Source organism: Asterias amurensis, chromosome 21 (assembly GCF_032118995.1).
Source record: "Asterias amurensis chromosome 21, ASM3211899v1".
In the NCBI taxonomy this organism is placed as follows: Eukaryota; Metazoa; Echinodermata; class Asteroidea; order Forcipulatida; family Asteriidae; genus Asterias; species Asterias amurensis.
In genome coordinates, this window is record NC_092668.1 from 7,525,769 (window position 1) to 7,546,933 (window position 21,165).

The 21,165-nt window shown below is 37.4% G+C and overlaps 1 protein-coding gene across 2 annotated transcripts; it reads right to left on the bottom strand.

The window, feature by feature from the left end:
* Positions 1–290: 290 nt before the first annotated feature.
* On the bottom strand, positions 291–21,054 carry LOC139953005 (uncharacterized). 2 transcript variants are annotated; one of them, XM_071952389.1, is made up of 7 exons: positions 20,915–21,054; positions 16,066–16,138; positions 15,386–15,508; positions 14,624–14,799; positions 11,733–11,806; positions 10,484–10,576; positions 291–6,452 (listed from the first exon to the last, which is right to left on the bottom strand). In XM_071952389.1, the coding sequence occupies exons 1-7, from the start codon at positions 20,956–20,958 to the stop codon at positions 5,749–5,751; spliced, it is 1,287 nt and encodes a 428-aa protein (XP_071808490.1). In that variant the 5' UTR covers positions 20,959–21,054; the 3' UTR covers positions 291–5,748. The 2 variants fall into 2 exon arrangements, with proteins under 2 accessions (XP_071808490.1, XP_071808491.1); XM_071952390.1 differs by lacking the exon at positions 10,484–10,576.
* Between the last annotated feature and the right edge of the window lie 111 nt (positions 21,055–21,165).

Here is a 21,165-nt window from a genome sequence, read left to right on the forward strand (position 1 = left end):
TACTTAACAAAACTTTTTAGTAAATTTGCTCTTCAAGGTCGTAAACACAGCCATTTCTCGCTTTAACAAGATCCATGGTACTGTTACTTATATTAAAGGAACACATTGCCTTGGATTGGTCGAGTTGGTCTTTGAAAAGCGTTTGTAACCGTTTTTTTATAAAATGCATATGGGTAGAGAGATGTTGTACAAATAAAATACAATGATCCACACAAACAAGCTTTGAAATTGCACGGTTTAGCTTTTACCTCGTCGACTAACACGGTCGGCCATTTATGGGAGTCAAATTTTTGACTCCCATAAATGGCCGACCGTGTTAGTTCGCACAGTATTTGGAAAACCACGCAATTTCGAGGCAAACTTGTGTGGATCATTGTATTCTACTTTTAAAACATCTTTCCAACCATATGCATTTTACAAAAACGGTTACAAACGCTTTTTATAGACCAACTCGTCCGATCCAAGGCAACGTGTTCCTTTAATGATTACACCCCTACGTTTGCACACTATTTTCCTACTCCTAGCGCGTAAATCATGAGAGATTTTCGGAACACCTCGACAAAATTGCTAAGCTTGCTCTATGTGATTTTATCTCCGAAAAAGAACTGCATTACAAGGGTCATTATCCTCATGATTTTATCTCAAAGCAGTCAACAATCAACAACATTGCAACCCTTGTGATTTTATCCCACAAAAAATGTCAAAAGCAACACTTTAAATTTTTAAAGCAGTTGAAAGAACAAAATCACTAAGGCTTACCCCTTGTGATATTAATTTTTAAAAACATTGAAATCTTGTGAATTTATCACCCCCTTAAAAAATTACAATTGTTGTGCTTTTGTAAAAAAAACATTTGAAAATGTCATTTTATAATTGAAAAATATACACATACAAACAGTTTTCGGAATGTAGGGGGTATGAGAGCAGCCTCCCTTTATACTAGGAACAATGTGGACAGCAAAACAAAGGAAACACAAAGCAGAAATGAGATTCTTACTTCATAATGTTACCTCTTTATATTTATAGTAAGCTCTTTTTAACAAGACCTGACTGTACATACATGAAAGAACGGTAGAATTACAAATTAATTTACTCTACATTTTTCTTTTATTTTTAGCAACCCATGGAAGCAATTAAGTAAACATTTGATAATTTAACTAAAGCAAGAATTTCCTTGTAATAACGTTTGGTACCGATACTACATATTTTGACAAGCAACATCATGAACATTGAGTGGCATTGTCAACAAAATCACTTGGGCAGTCAGGCCTAGAATTTCATCGTTGAGAGGGCAAGGCCATTTTATTTTTTGTAAAGGGCACTTCCATTTGAAAATCTTCAACTCTCATGGGAAACTTTTTAATGGCCACCAAGGCCAAGACCAGGGCAACAGAGGTCATGACCTCTGTGATGGCCTCCGTTAAATTCCAGGCCTGGGCATTAATCAATTTAAAGGAACATTACAGAATTGGTAAGAAACAAAAATTATGAAGATCACAGATCTACAAAAAACTTACACGGTCTAATGATGATGATAGTAGAAAACATCCTTTGAAATATTTCTGTATGAAATTTAATATTTGATGAGAAACAAATAGTCTAATTTCGCATTTGGAGTTTATCGCTCAGGGAGCGTTTTATTCATTTTTCGTTTTGGCAGCGATGCAATGCAAAAATTTTATCGGTTTTTCACTATTCTCTCATGACCCAGATGGCTAATCGATCTCAAACTTCGACAGGTTTGTCAGTTTATGATGGATTACATAAAGTGCTTATCCTGCCAGCAACCTTTTTGTAAGCAAAACCAATTCTGTAATGTTCCTTTAAATAAAAAAACAAGTTGTTTCTGTACAGTATAAAATATGTGAAGGAATCTGCATTTACATGTAGGCCATCCACCATTGGACAAAATCACTAGCTGTTTGTCTTTATATCGTGGTGTACCAAACATCTATTTGTGTTGGGAAAATTTATGCGAATAACTGTGGCAGGTTTTTCATCTTTGATTTATAATCGTGACCCAGATAAAAAAATACATAAAGGTATAACGCAGCAATAGCTGTTCAACCATTTAGAAACCATTATAATAACCACAAGCGTCTGTACCAAAATGCCCATTAACTGCCACAAAATGGCCGCCAGGTTTGACCTATTTCCATTCATATAAAGGGTGCGTTCATTTAGCTTCCCTAGGTAGGTCGACCCCGGTGTGTGGCGGTTTTTTCTTCCAGGACGAACGTGGGTAATTACTCAAAATAATTATTAGCATAAAACCTAACTTGCGGGTAACGAGCAATGGGGAGCTGTTGTTTGTATAAAACATTGTGAGAAACGGCTCCCTCTGAAGTAACATTGTTTTCGAGAAAGAGGTAATTTTCCTTGAATTAGATTTCAAGACCTCAGATTTAGAATTTGAGGTATCAAAATCAAGCATCTAAAAGCACACAACTTGTGCGACAAAGGCGTTTTTCTTTCATTATTATCTCGCAACTTCGACAACTGATTGAGCTCAAATTTTCACAGGTTTGTTATATTATGCATATGTTGAGATACACCAAGTGAGAAGACTGATCTTTGACAATTACTAATAGTGTCCAGTGTCTCTAACATAGCACCCCAATTTATAAAGACAAAACTAAATTTGCTGATTCGTGTACATTTGCTGTCGACATTTTTACTGAAAATAATGATTTCTAAAGGGAAAACGCATTTAATAACTTCCATCACGTCCATGCTCCAATAAAACAGTGCGTGTTATTGTGCTGAATTTTTAATTCCACCAGATACTAAAATTAAGAAAGAAATCTGATCAAATAAAGATAACATTTCATGTTAATTTGTGGAAACAGTTTTTATGAAAAAATCGCATTTCATACTTTTAAAACTGTGCAGGGAATATGCAAATATGTGATTTAAATATATTATTTAAACTGAGATAATAATAATAAATAAAATTTTGATCATTTGAACTGAAACAAATTGTACAATCTTTAACTTTAGAAATATTAAATAGCTATAAAAAGTTATCTTACTGCTTACAATTTAACCATGCACTATTTGCTGGCAAAATATGATACATGGTGCTGTATCACTAGAACAGAAACTACTGTGATACCTTGATCCCAAACAAAAGCTACATATTAAACGTGGATGGATTTGACGTTCATGTGATAATACCACAAGAGTTTTACTGTTTTCTCAGCGAGTAGACACTGTATTCATCTGAAACTTTCACATGTGACTTTATTGTACCTTTCTATATAATTTTGACTAAAAAATATTACTATGCTGACAAAAACCAACCTATGACCCTCCACCTTTAAGTGGCACTTCTTATGATATGTCCTATAACATGAAAGCGCAAGGTAGGTATAAAGAGGTACACTGTATGCATCATGATTTAGGATGGAATGTCAAACACTAAGTAACACCCGGTTCAGACAGGCGCGCCGAACCAAATAGATTACGAGCGACTATAGGTCAAGACCCAAATAACTTTTCGTTTCAGACAGGCGAACTAAACATAACATTTACATTTGCTCGGCTCATGACAAGATCAATATCTGAAACCAAGGCGCTCCAGAGTCGTTCCGAACAACTGCAACAGTCGATCTTTCGACTTCTAATGCGTCCAGTCACTCCTAACTGTTTCATGTACTTAATTCAGAATTCGGCTCAGGGCTACTCTGGAGCGCCTGTCTGAAACAGGTGTAAGCAGCACATTAAATTGAGATCAAGAATGGTTCAATCACACCTTGTGTAGTTTCACTTGATACTAACACATGCCTGATGCTTTGTTCTTGAAACGGCAAGGGCACCAAGGCAATTTTTCTCTCTTGACATTGTAAATTTATATTTTAAGCGTTTCAAGGGGCACCAAGGCAATGACCAAGCACCAAGATTTAACTTATGACGAATTGTCAGTATTACCACAGTGGTGTGTACTGTGACATCACACTTTACTTATCAATTTAGATTGATGCACAGTTAAGAACAATCTTATACACAGTAAATTTTGCGAGTACAGCCGTTTGTTAATCGCTTATTTTTTTACCAATCCTGTTTAATACCTTTTTAAATAACGTGTTTATTGCCTGAGCACCAAGCAAGAAATGTTCACCATAAATATACCTCACAATGGCATATCTGTTAAGCAATGGTTTTCTGTGTGCAGCAAAACTTGGTTAAAGACAGTTGACACTATTGGTAGTTGTCAAAGATTAGTCTTCACAGTTGGTGTATCTCAACATATGCATAAAATAACAAACCTGTGAAAATTTGAGCTCAATCGGTCGTCGAAGTTGCGAGATAATAATGAAAGAAAAAACACCCTAAAACACCCTAGTCACATGAAGTTGTGTGCTTTCTGATGCTTGATTTCGAGACCTCAAATTCTAAATTTGAGGTCTCGAAATCAAATTTGTGGAAAATTACTTCTTTCTCGAAAACTACGTCACTTCAGAGGGAGCTGTTTCTCACAATGTTTTATACTATCAACCTCTCCCCATTACTTGTAATCAAGAAAGGTTTTATGATGGTAATTATTTTGAGTAATTACCAATAGTGTCCACTGCCTTTAAACATCATCAATCCAGCGATATAAATATACAATAGAATAATAGTTTTCATGTTGTCAAGGTTACTCTTCCAATATATTATGTACATTTGCATTTAAAAATTGGACAACAATGGAGTTATTATATATTTGGTTTGTGGGTGTGTCTACTTGCCAGTAGAGTTTGTTCTTTAGAGAACTGCCTTTCTTTATTCTACTCCCGCGGAGTAGATTTATCGGATGTTCGGGAGATTTTGCAGTCGAAAATTGGCTAGGACTATTACTTTAGCTTTACAAAGGATCGTTATTAACTGCGCTACGGCGGAGTCGGTTCTTGAATTTGTATCAAAGTATATAGGATTTGAGGAATTGCATGGTGAGGTATCAATATTGGTTTGCGACAACGGAGTTGTATGGATTCTCAGTTCTCGTTAAAGGGAGGGTATATCTTTGGTAGTTACTCCAAAATTTAATGACCAGAAAATCGTACTTATTAAAGGAACATTACAGAATTGATTGTTGCTGACAAAACAGTTGCTGGCAGTGTAAGCACTTTATGTAATCCACCATATACATAAACTGACAAAACCTGTAGAAGTTTGGGAGCGATCGGTCATCTGGGTCACAAGATAATAGTGAAAAACCGATTACAAATTTTGCATTGCATCGATGCAAAAAAAAAAATATGAATAAAACGCTCACTGAGCGATAAACTCAAAACGCGAAGTTAGATTGTTTATTTCTCATCAGATGTGACATTTCAGATAGAAATATTTCAAGAGATGTTTTCAACTATCATCATCATTAGACCGTGTAAGTTTTATGTATCTGTGATCTTCAGGTTTTTTGTTTCTTACCAATTCTGTAACATACCTTTAAGAAGCACTGCAGCTGTTGATCATGTATACATTTTTGAGAAACAATTCTCTTCTAAGGAATGTGATTTTGAAGAGAAGGATAAAACAACTGTTCAGAACATTTCTTAGATTGTGTATCTAAGATTCTTCCTGCTTAAACAAAACCGCCTAAGATTTTCTGTGATATCTCAAAAACCCTACCACCTTTTGATATGAAATTTTCAGTTTAGTTTTATTGTACAAATGTAATATATCTACACATTCACATCGGCTTAAATCAATTGAACAGCTCAAAAAACCAAAGGTACACTTTGCCTTTAAAATAAAATAATCTCATCATTCCAGATCCAAATCTTCCAAGAACTTGTCAAAGTCAAAAGGATCTTCATCTTCAATTTCAGCAGCAGCTGATTTGTTCGTTTCTGTTGATTCCTCTGTTCTGTTTTCCGATGACTTTGCAACTGATATGTTGTTGTTGACAGCATGTGAAGGAATTTGCTTATCATCTTGGGTTTTTGTAGATGCAACGCCATTTAATTCTGACGACTTTGTCACGGATATGTTGTTGACAGGCTGTGAAGGAAGTTGCTTGTCAACTTCGTTGTTTGTCAGTACGATGCCATTTAACTTATTAGGTTCATTAACAGATTGCACATTGATCAGTTGTGTCATGTGACTTTTTGTCTCCTCGATCTCGCCAATAGTCTCTGTAGTTTCATGAGTTACAGTTTCCCCATAATGCATCTGAGCCTCAACGTCGGTCAGATTCGTTAACGGGGACGGCTGAGAAAAATTCAGTGCTTGAGACGCTTCCGTCACATGACTAGTCTGTAAGTCTGGCGTCGATGATACGCCTTCCAATGATGCACCGACAAAGTCTGGGACCCAGTCTGAGTCTGATTCCACCTGCTCACTAGGTGCGTCCTGAACACTGACTAATCCTTCGGAGTTACTGTTTGGAGTCTTTTTGGTTGGAAGAGGAAGGCGATCGTCAACACTGGAGCTCTGCGTAGTTGGGCATGAAATGGCTGCCAAACCAGCTGTGAAGAAAATATAAATAAAATGAAAATAAAATCATCATAGAGGTTTGGTTGAGATTTGATGTTAAGGGCTTTGAAAATATGTTTGTGGAGTGAAGGAACACCTACCGTACGTATGTTTAGATAAGACTTATGACAATGCATGGTGGAAAATACTAAGAAAGATTTGCAGTGACACCATGTAAAATCTCTTGTGAGTAGTGGTGGCTCTGAGAAGAGCCAGTTTGTACCGACATGTTGGTCAGTGTAACTGTTCTCTGATTGTCTTCTGGAAAATGCTGCTAATATTTACTTCCAAATCCTTTTAATGATCATTTTTCTGTAGGAGTTCATTTTCTCTCCAACACGCTCAATATTAGAAAAAAATAGTTAAACTTGCGTGTGCAACTTAGTATAAAAGTTCATTTTCTCTCCAACACGCTCAATATTAGAAAAAAACTAGTTAAACTTGCGTGTGCAACTTAGTATAAAACTCATTCAAAAAAGTTCTGGGAAGAACCGATGTTGTCTCGACATTTCAAACAATATAATACTCTGCTCGTTTTAAAGAGAATGCTAGACTGCTGATGATGCTAAGGTTTTAAGTAGGGATGCAAATTTGGTGGGAAGGGTCCAAGCGGTTTTTGACTGGAGATGCATGGGAGTTGACTGCTGGGCTGGATGTACTGCGTTGGAGTGTGACATTGCTGGATGTACTGCGTTGGAGTGTGACATTGTCGTAGTGAGCTGCTTCTAGAAGGATTAGCTTGTTGAGTAGTGGTGACCTGATGTTGTTGACTTACAAGCCAATGGTTTTGTGGAACTGTGTTGTGTAACTTGAATTTGATGGCTTCACTCGGTGTTGTCAAAGCCAATAATTCTCCCAAAATAGTTTATACATGGATTCAGGCCTCATTTTTCACATGGATTCAGGCCTCATTTTTCACAGAGGCAATGAAGGCAATTGCCTCCAAGGCCCCTGGTCAATGCCTTTGTGCCTTTGAAATGTTCCTGTAGAAATTTACAGGCCTGTTCTATACATATTTGGTTATAGTTGCACCTGCAGTTTGCCCATTTCTCTTATGATTTACACCATGCAAGCTTCAAACATCGCTCAATACTAATAATAAAAACTTCCATCTGGATTCAACTTGCTTCAACAACATAATTATGCCGACAGATCATAAAGACTAAACATGCAAAATAATACAACATTCAACATGCTTTACAAGTGCATTTTTTTGATGAACATTGTAATTTAGTTGTCTCATAAATCTTTATGCATCTTGCTTTGAATTTTAAGTACTTACGTGACATGGAATCAGATTTGATGTGTCAGTGTAATTATTATGTCGTACGATAGAGTGAAACTTTTTTTTTCCATATACATGTATGCATATAAGCAAAGCAAAAGAGTATGAAGTTTCAAATGTTTTGCAAGATTCTTGAAATGTTTCAACAGAAATTTACAATTTCCTCATAGACTTTACCAGGGAGAAAACGCTTTAGTGCCCTTGCTCTTTCAACAACGAAGCATTAGGCCTGGTCATGTCAGGGCAAACAATCACAATTGTCAATGATTTCATGTTGGATGGGAAGGGTGGTACATAGTCGATGTGTTTATAATGGTCTTGTTGCTTGTTGGTGATATGAAAAAAGGTGTTGTGAACATTTTTTAACTAATTGCATAAATCATAAAGGAAAGCTTTACAGACAGTGGACACTATTGGTAATTGTCAAAGACCAGTCTTCTTACTTGGTGTATCTCAACATATGCACAAAATAACAAACCTGTGACTATGAAAGTAAAAAAAACTTGTCACACGAAGTTGTGTGCTTTCAGATGCTTGATTTTGAGACCTCAAATTCTAAACTTGAGGTCTCAAAATCAAATTCATGTAAAATTACTTCACGAAAACTACGTCACTTCAGAGGGAGTCGTTTCTCATAATGTGTTATACTATCAACCTCTCCCCATTACTCATTACCAAGTGAGGTTTTATGCCAATAATTAGCTTGAGTATTAATTACCAATAGTGTCCACTGCCTTTAAGTGTCAAGTAACGTAAATTTTTGTAACTTAAAACATCACAGTTCAGCCCACATTCTTAAAAACTCAAACAGCACTGATCATGTGCAACATTATACATCCATAAACAAACATTTGATTGGCAAGCACAAGGGTGAAATGAATCATTCAAATTTGCAACAAATACTTCAAAAATAGACAATGTAGATGAAAGTCAATGACAAACATCCTGCTGAATGTAAAAGGATCCATTCTAGTCAGTTGGTGTGACTCAAAAAAGTAAAAGATCTTCAACCTTTTAGAGACCACCTCGTTCCAAAATGCCCGTAGCGGTCACAAACAGCGGCAAGATTTGACCAAATTCCACTCAAACAAAAGGGTCAAAGAGAAGTTATTGGACTGAATTGACATTTTCAAATGTTTTGCATGTTATCATTGAATCTAACACAAAACCATGTATTTCTGGGAGTTGTTTTTGTTTTTGTTCCGAAGAAATCTTTCGTGAAAATAAACCAACAAGGTCAGCAATGTGTACAGAAATGAACAGACCCTTTTATAAAGGGTTAAACTTGTTGGATCTTAATTTTGGTTTTACCCTTACACAGATGTGTGTTAGCACTGCTTACTTATGTAGTACTTTCCCAAGTTCTGTGAAAAAAAATCACCTGTAGGCATATTATTACTTGGGTGGGATTCGAACCAACAACCTTTGCAATTCTAGACTCGCAGTGTTCAATTCAATTCAATTCAATGGACATTTATTTTTCATGTCGACAATGTGATGAATGTATCTTTCAAACTAGACCACCGAGATTGCCCGGTAGCTAGAGGCAGTTTGAATCCTACATTTTAGATTTGTTGAATCTTGTTGCATTCAGCATTGAGGTTGACAACATAAATCAAGAAACAATGTCATTCTCCAGAACATGAAGCAACGTTTCCCATCTACCTTGATACAAAATTCATGGCCATTCTACATCAGAATCATCCTCTGAAAGCATTAAAAGTCATTGAGGATAAGAAAGAAAGAGGAAATTATAGAAAAAGAGAAGAAACTCTGGAGAAGAAAAACAGCATGCAGTCATGATGAATATGATAAGATAACCCTGCCACAACAGAACATTAAAGATAGAATCCAAGGTCCAATTTACTTTTGTGATTCACTCATTTTCCAATGAGTCCTTAAAGGCAGTGGACACTATTGGTAATTACTCAAAATAATAATAATAATTGTTAAATAATAATTAGCATAAAACCTTACTTGGTATCGAGTAATGGAGAGCTGTCGATAGTAAAAAACATTGTGAGAAACAGTTCCCTCTGAAGTGATGTAGTTTTCAAGACCTCAGAATTAGAATTTGAGGTCTCGAAATCAAGCATCTGAAAGCATACAACTTTGTGTGACAAGGTTTTGTTTTGGGTGTTTTCATTATTATCTCGCAACTTCGACGACCAATTGAGCTCAAATTTTTACAGGTTTGTTAATTTAATGCATATGTTGAGATACAACAAAAGAGAAGACTGGTCTTTGACAATTACCAGTAGTGTCCAGTGCCTTTAAGAAAATGACTTGGTTACCCTGAAAGTGAATGTCTGCCAGGCAAAGAGAAAGAAATTTCCTTCACCAATGTGATGCATGTAGACCGATCCATACGCGCAAGTGTTGCGCGCCGCGCACTGCCATTGCTTGGATGGTAGCAGCACAAGGTTTTATTACAGTGGGGTGTAGCACTTATGTGTATTAATCATTCTACACTCAAGTAAATGAATGGTATGAGCAGAGGTTTCCCATTTGCAGAACTACTATAAGTGATCTGGACCTCAAATTTACACCGTACATTTCAATTTTATTTTCATTTTCAAATTGAAATACACAACCTGTGATTGTCGTGGGACAATCTTTCTGTTGTTATTATTTTGTGCAAAATTTTTGTGATAAAGTTGCCAGATACACTCTGATAGTTTCTACATTTGGGGGGAACCCGGTGATCCGGTGAAGTGGATTATCTGTGTTTAAGATTACCTTCCTCCTCATAATCCCATTCCAAACCAGTTGTGGAATCTTTATGTGATAGTTTGTTAGTATGGCCCTCTTGTTGATGTGACAACATGGCCACTAAGGGTGTACAAAAATATATAGCAATAGATTAAATACTAACAAATTCAACCAGAATCCTAGATGTATTATGCAAAGCCTACCAGTATTTTGGGAGAGCTCGCCCTTAACAAAAGCCCAGAATTACATTGTCTAGTAAAAACTGCTGTGTGCTAGATAAACACTTCTGAGCTTGCCCTGTGGGCAACTAAAAAACTGTGCAACATACAACTTGTTTAAACTGTTCATATTTGCAGCATCTTGTAAACCATTACATTTTGCTGTGTGTAAAAGGAATAGGTCTCATAATTCAAACCCACATACCTTGCAAGAAAATATTGTATGTAAAATCACCTTGAGCGTCACTGAGTGACAGATGTGCGCGCTATATAAGAAGCAACTGATATTATTTCTTCCTTAATGTGAATATTCAACTAATTAATTTATTGTGTGTGAATGTAACTTTACTTTACCATGAAACTGGTTGTGATTGCTACCATTAACACATCAGAATATGACAAGTTTTAAATACGGGCACTAATGCAAAGTGCATTGATAAGTCATATTCATAAATACCTCAGACAGTTTCGCTATTCCTATTGGTGGAGAGCGTGTCACGTGGATGTGTATAAACCTTTGTTTATGGCCAGTAAAAAGTGTTGAAACATGGGCGTGACACGCGAGCTTGCACCTGTTCTTACAAGACAGTTTCTTCATTCCTATTGGTCGAGAGCAACGACTGAAACAGTTGTGCCACATCACGTGATCACGCGACACGCACAGCATTCCCTTATAAGGAGTTGTTTACCCGAGGGCGTCGGAGGGCTTTACCATTTCATAGCTGGAGGGGTGTTGTGTTGTAAGAAATCATTGAACAATTATAATTTTTGCATTTATTTTACTTTTTGACCAAAAATTGTTAATGTTTTTGACCGAAAAGGAATCGAAGTGTGTTGAATCGGTTTTCAACTAGTGGTTTAAACCCGCCGTGGCCTGGTTCTTGATAATTTACCTCAACTTAGTCTAGGTAAAATTATCAAGAACCAGGCCTCGTTGGGATTAAACCACTAGTTGAAAACCTCTTCACCACACATTGATTCCCTTAGTAAAATGCGCTATTTATAAGAACTAGTTAATAAGAACTAGTTATTACATTTAAGTTGATTTGATAACTCACCATTAGCCCTGACTGTCTGAGACCGTGCCTTCACCGACTCAAGGAACATTTCAAAATCATCCTCACCTCCTGCTCTGTTTATGTTAAAACAAACATATAGAAAGACATTAATCAATTGAATCACATTGGGATGCATGCAAATTTGTGCAATAAGGGTGATTTTCTTTCAATTTTTTCTTGCACCTCCGATGACCAACTGAGTCAAAATAATCACAGGTTTGTTATTCAATGCATATGTTGGGATACCCCAAGTAAGGAGACTGGTCTTTGTCAATAACTAAAGGTGTCCAGTGCCTTTAAGATCCTTCTTGTATACATGCAAACTTATATGCATACTCCAGAAGAAAAAAACATTCTAAAGCCTGGTTCATACTTCCTGCGAATGCGAAGCGAATGTTGACAAACTCGCAATGAATAATTTCGCAGTGGGTCAATTCACTTACGAATATCACTGCGAGGAGGGTCGTGACGTCAAATTAGCATCGCATTCGCATTCCCATTCGCAGGAAGTATGAACCGGGCTTTAATCATACTGGCAAGGAAAATGCATATTGCTTTCAATACAAGGCATATCATTTATGCATGCATAGAACTCACACTTTCATGTTTTGCGAACCTTTGGATGGAACATTATATGTGAGTCTTTCCCATAACCTAGAGAACACAAACATGTTTTTTATTTTGCAAAAAAAAACAGCTGGCAAAAACATGATTCAACCTGTTTAGGTTTTGAGATTTGGAAAACAAAGGTTAGATAATGACAGTCAAAATCTACAACTGTTAATGAAAAACGGTCAGGGGTGGGGTGAGAGGGGTTGCTTTAGACAAGAATGGATTAAGTCTACTTGCAGCGGCATTATTTTCCCCCATCAATGAAATCACTGCATGCATGGTGTTTTTCAGGGAGCTACACATTTTCTTAATAAAGATTTACTTGAACGAAAATGGTGCTCTTTGCAGAAATTCATTTAAACATATTTGAGATTAAAAACGGTTTTGTTCCCACTATTTTTTTCGTGACTCCAATGACCGATTGATCTGAAACTTTCACAAGTGTGCTATTCATTATACAATTGTTGCATGCTGTGACGGGATCCATGGCGTTTTGTACACCCGAGGGGGAAAATGGCACCCGAGGCGAAGCTACCGAGGGTGTACAAAACCCATGGACCCCAGTCACAGCGTAAAACAATTGTTTTGTTATACCTTGGTAACATTGTTATTCCTCTTCTCGAAGTTCTGTTGTCATCTTCAAACATTATTACATGTAAGACGGAGCAATGTATAGTTTAATCATGGTTTAATAAGCAGATGAACAGCTCAAATAAGAAACAATTCTTCACCTGTTCCCTCGAACCGGCGTGTGTTTCGTACAGCGCTGGAAATAGACCAACGTTGGGAACGATCAAGGTGATGGACACGAGTGTACATCACTTTTCTTGTTACCCGGCGCGCTGTGCATTACGCGTAGCGCACATCTTTAGACACGACACATGCGCATTTGTTGCACGGCACGTGATTGGTTCTCGACCAATCAAACTTCACAATCAGTACAGAGGTATAACAAGTATTAACGTTTGGTCACACCAAGGGCCTTTCTAATTCTCGTTTTGGGCTCCAGCTCAGGCTTAGGATGCCTTTAACTTGCAGTTTGGAGCAGCACGTATTGCACGAACATCAGAACACGGAGCCTGGAGCCAGACCCTAAGCCAAGGTTTGAGAAAGGCCCAATGTCTGGGTACTAATCTTTGACAACTACCAATGTGACAAATGCCCAAGCCGTGACACTTGTGTCCTTAAGCAAGACATTTAACGTAGAGTGTCGCGGCCGAGTGGTAAATAGCGTCGAATTCAAGTTCTGGTGCTATTTCACCGGAGTGTGGGTTCGAATCCCGGTCGTGACACTTGTGTCCTTGAGCAAGATACTTTACTATAATTGCTTCTCTTCACCCAGGGGTATGAATGGGTACCTGCAAGGGTAGAGGTTGATATTGTGAATGAAAAGCTTTCGGAGCGCCACGGCAGCTTGGGGCTGTATACTCCCTAATGGGAGATTAAAGATTAAAGATTAAAGGGATGTTTATTGGCCCATATGACCAGGGGACTAATGCAAAGCGCATTGATACGGTTTATTGTGAAATGCGCTATATAAGAATTTGTTATTATTATTATTTTTATTAACCATTGCTTTGTCCTTCGGATGGGACGTAAAATCGTTGGTCCCATATGTTGTGTAACGCGTAAAAGAACCCACTGCACTTATCGTAAAATGAGAAGGGGTTCGCTCGGTGTTCCTGGCTGTGGCTGCTGTATGCGCCATTATACAATTGCTGCACGTTGTGACGGGGTCCATTTTCCCTCGAGGGTGTACAAAACCCATGGACCCCAGTCACAACGTGCAACAATTGTTTTGTTATACCTTTGTATAATTGTAATTCCTCTTCTCGAAGTTCTGTTATCATCTTCAAACATTATTACGTCGGACTATTCATTGTTTAATAAGCAGACGAACAAGAAACAATTCCCTTGAACCCGCAGTTGTTTCGTACACAGCGCGAAATCGACCAACGCTGGGAACGATCAAGGTGATGTACACCGGTGTACATCACTTTTCATGTAACCCGGCCCGCTGAGCCATGTAACATGCGTTTGTTGCGCATTACATGATTGGTTCTCGACCAATCAAACTTCACAGTTTGTTACCGAGGTATAACAAAGCACCTTGTAAACCCTTTTAAGGTGCTAAATAATTGGGTCTCAGAACTCATCACTGCAATAACCTTCATTTCTGAAAGTTTGTATATACTCAGCACCCTGAGTACCTTGTTTGGTAGATACGTGCGCTATATAAGACTTCAATATTATTCTTATTATTAAATGCCTGCACTTACACATTCCATTCAGTCTCATTGTCCCCAAGCCAAGATGATTTGGCCGTGCCATTGGCTATGGGTTTACTTCTCTGCTGCTCTAGAGCCCTCGTTTGGCGGGCGGCTCTCGCAGATTCTCGTTTCGCTATATTGTAGGCTTCTTCTTCTAACCGAACATTATCTTCCTGCCTTTTAAGCTGATAAAAAGATTGATAAAACAATTTGTAACATCTATTAAATTTTTAACAAGTTAACGCTAACTGGTTAGGGAAAAAAAAACGTACACAATTTTCTTTAGACAAAACACATTATAATGTTTAAAACTTACCGTTGGTTAATACCATCTTGCACTGTATAAAACTCCCCTATGAGTAATTACTTCTACTAGTTTAATTTCTATCTTCCAAATTTTGAGATTAAGGGATGCGAGTCTTGGCTGAGAGGTCTTAGATCACCATAATCAAGCTCTGGTGTTTCTGATCAGCAGAATGTGGGTTCTAGAGTCATGACACTTGTGTCCTTAAGCAAGACACTTAACCTTTATTGCTTCGTCCTTCGGATGGGACGTTTACCTGTTGGTCCCATGCGTTGTGTAGTCCATGTAATAGATCCAAGTAACACTTTGTGTTAAGAGAAGGGGTTGGCCCCGGTGTTCCTGGCAGAGGCTGCTGAATGCACTGAAGCACCTTGTAAACCATTATAAGGTGCTACATAATTGGATCTCAGAATTCATAACTTGAACAACCTATCTTTCTTTAAAAAAATTTAAAAAATTAAAAATACCTCAGCTTCAATTTCAGCATCCCTTCTCTTCTGGTCTTTGATGAGATCGCTGTATCTCTTATTCAGGAGATGATCTCTTTCACGATCTGTTACCATGTTGGTCTCAGCTTGCTGGGCCAAGTCCTGAGTAGTTAAAAATAAGGTAAATTAGAAAAATATCTTATTAATTTCTTTGGAATAGATCCAGGTTTAGGGCTGGTTTTTCCTTTTATTAGCATCAGATTGCATTCCATTACAAAATAAGAAAAGCGATATGATAATAAATTAATAAATCAATTCTCAGTTCTCACATATGATAACTGTCTACTTTCTGAGAAAGATTCAAATGTTTTCGGGTGAAAGTTATCCTAACCATCAAAGGGAATCCTTTCTCAAAATAAGTTTTACTTACGTAACCTCAACAGCTGCAGTGCTTCTCACCAAGCTTGTTTTTGTCGGTCATTAATTTTTGGAGTAAATTACTAATCTTTGACCCTACCTTAATACAAATCCAGTAATACAAGGTTAGGTTTTCCTTTCATATATCATAGTCATAACAAATATGAAAACAATTTTGAACATAAATAAACAAACCAATTCTCAGAACGAAAGGCATTTTTAATCAGTGTTGTGCAGGGAGGAACCTTGCTATTATGCAACAGTAACAAATGAACAGTGTCAGTCTCTTGATTTTTACTTACATCTTCGATTAAACTTTCAAACTCAATCCCAACATTGTATTCTTTATATCTTCCCGTGAAGTAACTCGTCTTGCTGTGAAACAAAAAAAAGATTAAATTGATCTCTTCATTGAAAAAAAAAAAGGGCAGAGAAATAAATGAAAAACAGAGTATGTGTTTGAGCATTATTTTATGCAAGTAATATGGACTAGACTCTTATAAGTCCCCTAAAACAGTCACTGTGCGGGCGCATGTTCATTGCTAGTTGCGATAACGTAACCCTCCATGCCGACGGCGAAGGTGGATTTGTTCATAAGATATCATATAACCGGCATCTTGCAATTAATATTGCAGAATCTCCTTCAAAACCAAATTCCAAACAAACTGACTTTTTTGTAGCTTATAAAATGTAAATAGGCCTAATATAAGTGTTATCTTTACTAAAAACTCCTTATTAATAATATAGTGTAGTGCTGGGCGAATAGTGAAATTTTGATATTCGGATACCGCTGGCCAACTATCCGAAATTAACCGGATATTCGAATATTTGTTTTCGCCGCTAGAGGGCGCTATATAAAAAAATAAAAATAAAATATAAAAAAAAAAATTTGCCGCTAGAGGGCGCTGTTTGTTTGTGAATGAGATCGTATGGGCGGATTGATATTAGTTTTAGACAGTGTCACTCGGTTCATTCATAAAATTAACCGGATCTAATTTAAAGATGGCGATTTGCTTTTTCTTTTGATCGTGATTGACTCTACATGAAGGAAAACTTTCGTAATCTTTGAACAAATTACGTCAGAAATGTCATTGTTTTAACTCTTCACGGAGGTGAGCATAGTTAAATACTTAATTTATGCTGTTTTATGCTGTCTTAATAGAAGTTTCATAAGGATTCAGACAAAACATTCCTATCAGCTGTCGCCCAACGTCCGCGGATATTCGGATATTAAAAGAATATCCGGTTACTTGGTTGTAATTACAAAACTATCCGGTTTACAAATAGGTATTCGCGCCCTATGCGGATATCCTGTTAAGAAAAAAAAGGCATTCGCGGTTACGGATAGGAAAGCCTATTCACCATTAACCGGATATTCGAATAATTCGCCCAGGCCTATCCTAATATAGTGTTTAAATATTTTATATAACGATTAACGTAACCCTCCTTGGCTGTTGGGAGGAGGGTTACGTTACCGCAACTGTATATGAAATTGAAAATGATTTCATCAAATTTACGATTTAATATATTATAAAATAATTGTATAGTTTCATTATTTTTGTTTTCAACTTTAAAGTTAAAGTTAAATTAGTCAGTAAAATTGCAATTAACTTTTTAAAAATGGCCATGTAATTGTAAATGTGGATGCATTCAATCTGACGCAGGCTTCAAAGTTCCCTTTGATTAGGTAGAATCACAAAATTTTAGATAACATGTGATGGAGCTGTGACTAGTCTAGTTGGAAAGGTCTCTTTGAATCATTCATTTTGACACCAAGTTTGTGGGGATAGGTCAATGGGATGACGAGTTACGCCAGGTCAAAGGTCATTGTTTTAGGCCCATATTTACATACAAAAAACTGTGACCTTGTGTATTAAAATGCCCTATACAATGTGAACAGGTGTATTTTGAGTACATGTTTAAGGGACATCAAATTGGAACTTTGAATAGACAATGAGAAAAGTTCCAACCTACACCAAGATTAAGACAAGAGCAAGCACTTGACCCTTCTCAGACTCAAGGTCAATGATATGGGGTCAAACACTTGACCTTTTGATGTCCAAAGGTCACATAATCAAAGGTCAAAGGTAACGTTTACCAAAAAGATTGGAAAAATCTGAGAAAATTTGCATTTATCATCACTACTGTGTACACATATTAACATTCTGAAGTTCTTTCTTCTTCCAGGTAAAGTGTAGGCTTCAATGTATGAAGATATTATGGCTACGCGCTGTTAGGTTGTGCGCGTATTAACCAAATATGTGTGCAGACTACAGTGAAGTCGCAGTTTATTAAGTAGGGTGCCTGCGAGCTAGAGGGTATCTTCCTTCGTAATGCTGCAATCATGCATTTAGTGTACTTCTGTAAAGGATTTCCATTTATTGCTGGGTACTAGGGATGTGGTCAGTAGATAGTCAAGAAGAAGCGAGAGCCATGACCTCTGGTGAAGCTTCAGTGAGATTGAGCTCTAGAGAGATTGCTATTTGATTTTACTTTTTTAGTTCAATTTTAGTTTGCACTCTGCTTATTTAAAAATATGAAACAGTGAACTCCCTCCGCACAAACAATTTTCATGAAGCAGTATGAATGAATTAAGCTTTGATAACAGAATAAATATTAAACAGGTGTGTCTTTGAATGATGTATTTATTTATTTGTGTACCCCCCCCCCCCTCCCAAGCCGAATACCATCATCAACCATACCATGCTTGTTTCAGCATATATAAATCATGGAGGTAGGTTTCATTTCATCATCATGTCACTGTCAGGTTACCTTAGTTTTTTAAATAATTTATCTCCTTGGGCAATCTGTAAGACCAAACAGTCTTATCTTTAACAAAACTAGTAATTTATCTCACTAAAAATAATAAATTATTCCCCTTTTCCTTCCTCCATTCAATAATCTATCCAAAGTTTGTTGACATATCAACCATACCGAGTACCATCTATGCTTATATATTACCGCGCAAACATAGCAGGGACCAGCGTAAGCCGCGTAGCGTCCAAACCAACAATTTGCCATGGGACCTAAAATTGCGTGTTTCCCGTGGTCGTATGACCATTTTCAATTGCCGATCGCTAAAATGCGCTACAATGAACAGTTTTCAAACCAAAAGTAACATATGAAAAAAGACTCAATTTTAACAAATATATAGTTCTGATCAACTCCTAACGTCTGTAAGTACCTTTTATTTGAATAAAAGTGCATCAAACTATCAACATTTTGACGTTCCGTTGACTTTCCAAACCAAAAATCCACCGAAAGAATAGTTAAAATGCTCACTTTTACACTTCAGAAAATCGCCATCTTTAATGTAGTTCCGGTTAGTTTTACGAATGAACTGTTTCACATAAGTAGAAGTACCATATAACCCTCCGCAAAAAACGATGCAGAATGCGACGGCTGGCGCACTACTTGAGATCGCGGCACAGTTTCTCATTAACGGAAATTGGTCCAGCGCGCGCAGCGCCCTCTAGCGGTTGTGAATGTACCTACTTTGATTTGAATTATTGTCTTTACTAATTAATATTATAACACACCTCTTGCTTGTTCTGTATTCTGGTTGGCTGAAACACGGTCACGTGGGATGACCAATAAGTTAGTGATCACGCGCGCATGTTTTGCGGGAATAGTACCAGAGCGGGCAATAGTCTTTGAATATAGTGCCCGCGGTAACAGCGCCCTCTCTTGACTTGAACCGTGAACAACAACTACAAAATTCCTTTTTCTGTTCTAATTTGACATTTATTTTTAAGACCGAGCTGTGTTATAAAACACATATTGACTGGCATAATTCGGTAACTAGGTAGTAGGGGACCAGAAGAGTGACCAGAAGAGGGGCCTACCATTTTCTTCTATATATATTTCCCTCGGCTTTCGGCCTCGGGAAATAGGTCACTCTTCTGTTTTTCTGGTTACTGAAAGCATAAAGTCCCTCGTGGGAATAGACGTATCCATTGTCAGTCAGTCAATATGTGTATAATAATCATGATAATAGGCCCTACTATCGATTTTGATTTATTTTTTTATATTTGCTTATTCTTTTAGAAGTTAGCCTCATCCTAGACCCAGTAACTGGGGCGCTGTACTCCTTTTCAACAATTTTTTACTTTATCTGTCGTACTAGCGCCCCAGGGAATGGCACAGAATTTTAACGAATACCCAGTTTTTCGCGACACCCAGCCACAAAAAATGCCTCAAAATGACAAAAAGACCAAACAAACTAGCTCAAAAATCGCCTACTCTATTCTCGATACGTCTAGGATGTAACATCAGGCATTTAATTGTACTCACGATCATTTTTTAAACTCCAAATCGATGATTTTTAACTCCGCATCGTGGAGCGATTGACAAGTCTGCGATTTTCGGATGTGTATGGTAACTAGAAACATGGCGTCGCATTGTGGGTGGATGTCCATCAACGGCTGTTTAATGCTACACTTGTTAGAGGCGTTGCAGCGAATGCTATACATTGTACACGGGGATGGGTACAGGCGCTGCAGCTAGCGAGTGCCCACGTGCGTTCAATCCTGGGCAACGTAACTTACACGGTGCCGGGTTGTTGGAAAATTATCAGAAAGGGGGTGAAAGGTTCTCAGAAAGGGAATATTGTCTGAAAGAGGGGATTTTTCTGGTCTGAAGTCTGCTGGATGAAGCTGGATGGTTCTGGATGAAGTCTGCTGGTCTGGATTTTTCTGGTCATCGCCCCCCCCCCCCCAAAAAAAGAAGGAAAAAAACGAAAAAAAGGGGAAAAAAGATGATAAATAAATAAAAAAAAATTCTACAGTGACACTGGCAGCACTAAACATTATAAGAAGCAATTTAACCATGCACAAAAATCGTAGGCCTAGATGAAGTACAGCGGTTTTTATTTATTTATCATATTTTTTCCCCTTTTTTTTTTTTTTTCTTTTTTTTTGGGGGGCGATGACCAGAAAAATCCCCTCTTTTGGCTGGGTGTCGCGAAAAACTGGGTATTCGTTAAAATTCTGTGCCATTCCCTGGGGCGCTAGTACGACAGATAAAGTCAAAAATTGTTGAAAAGGAGTACAGCGCCCCAGTTACTGGGTCTAGCCTCATCCCATAATTCCATAAACCACGTCCGGGATTTGGGCAAACACAGTAAATTTTAGGAAACAATAATTTACTCACTTTTTTCGAACTGAACCGAAGCAAGACTCCAGGCAGTTCCCCATTATTGTGATTTTCTTCCTACAAAATTATCGATATAACACGATATTCTCATTCAAAATCATTGTTGATTTCCGGATACACAGCACCCGGTGTCAGCATTAAAAATACATAATTTTAAAAAGAAGTTGCTTTTTATAGCCCAAACACATGACTTTACTTATTTTTCACTGTAATGATGGAGATAGAAGTTTCCACATAGAGCAAGTTTG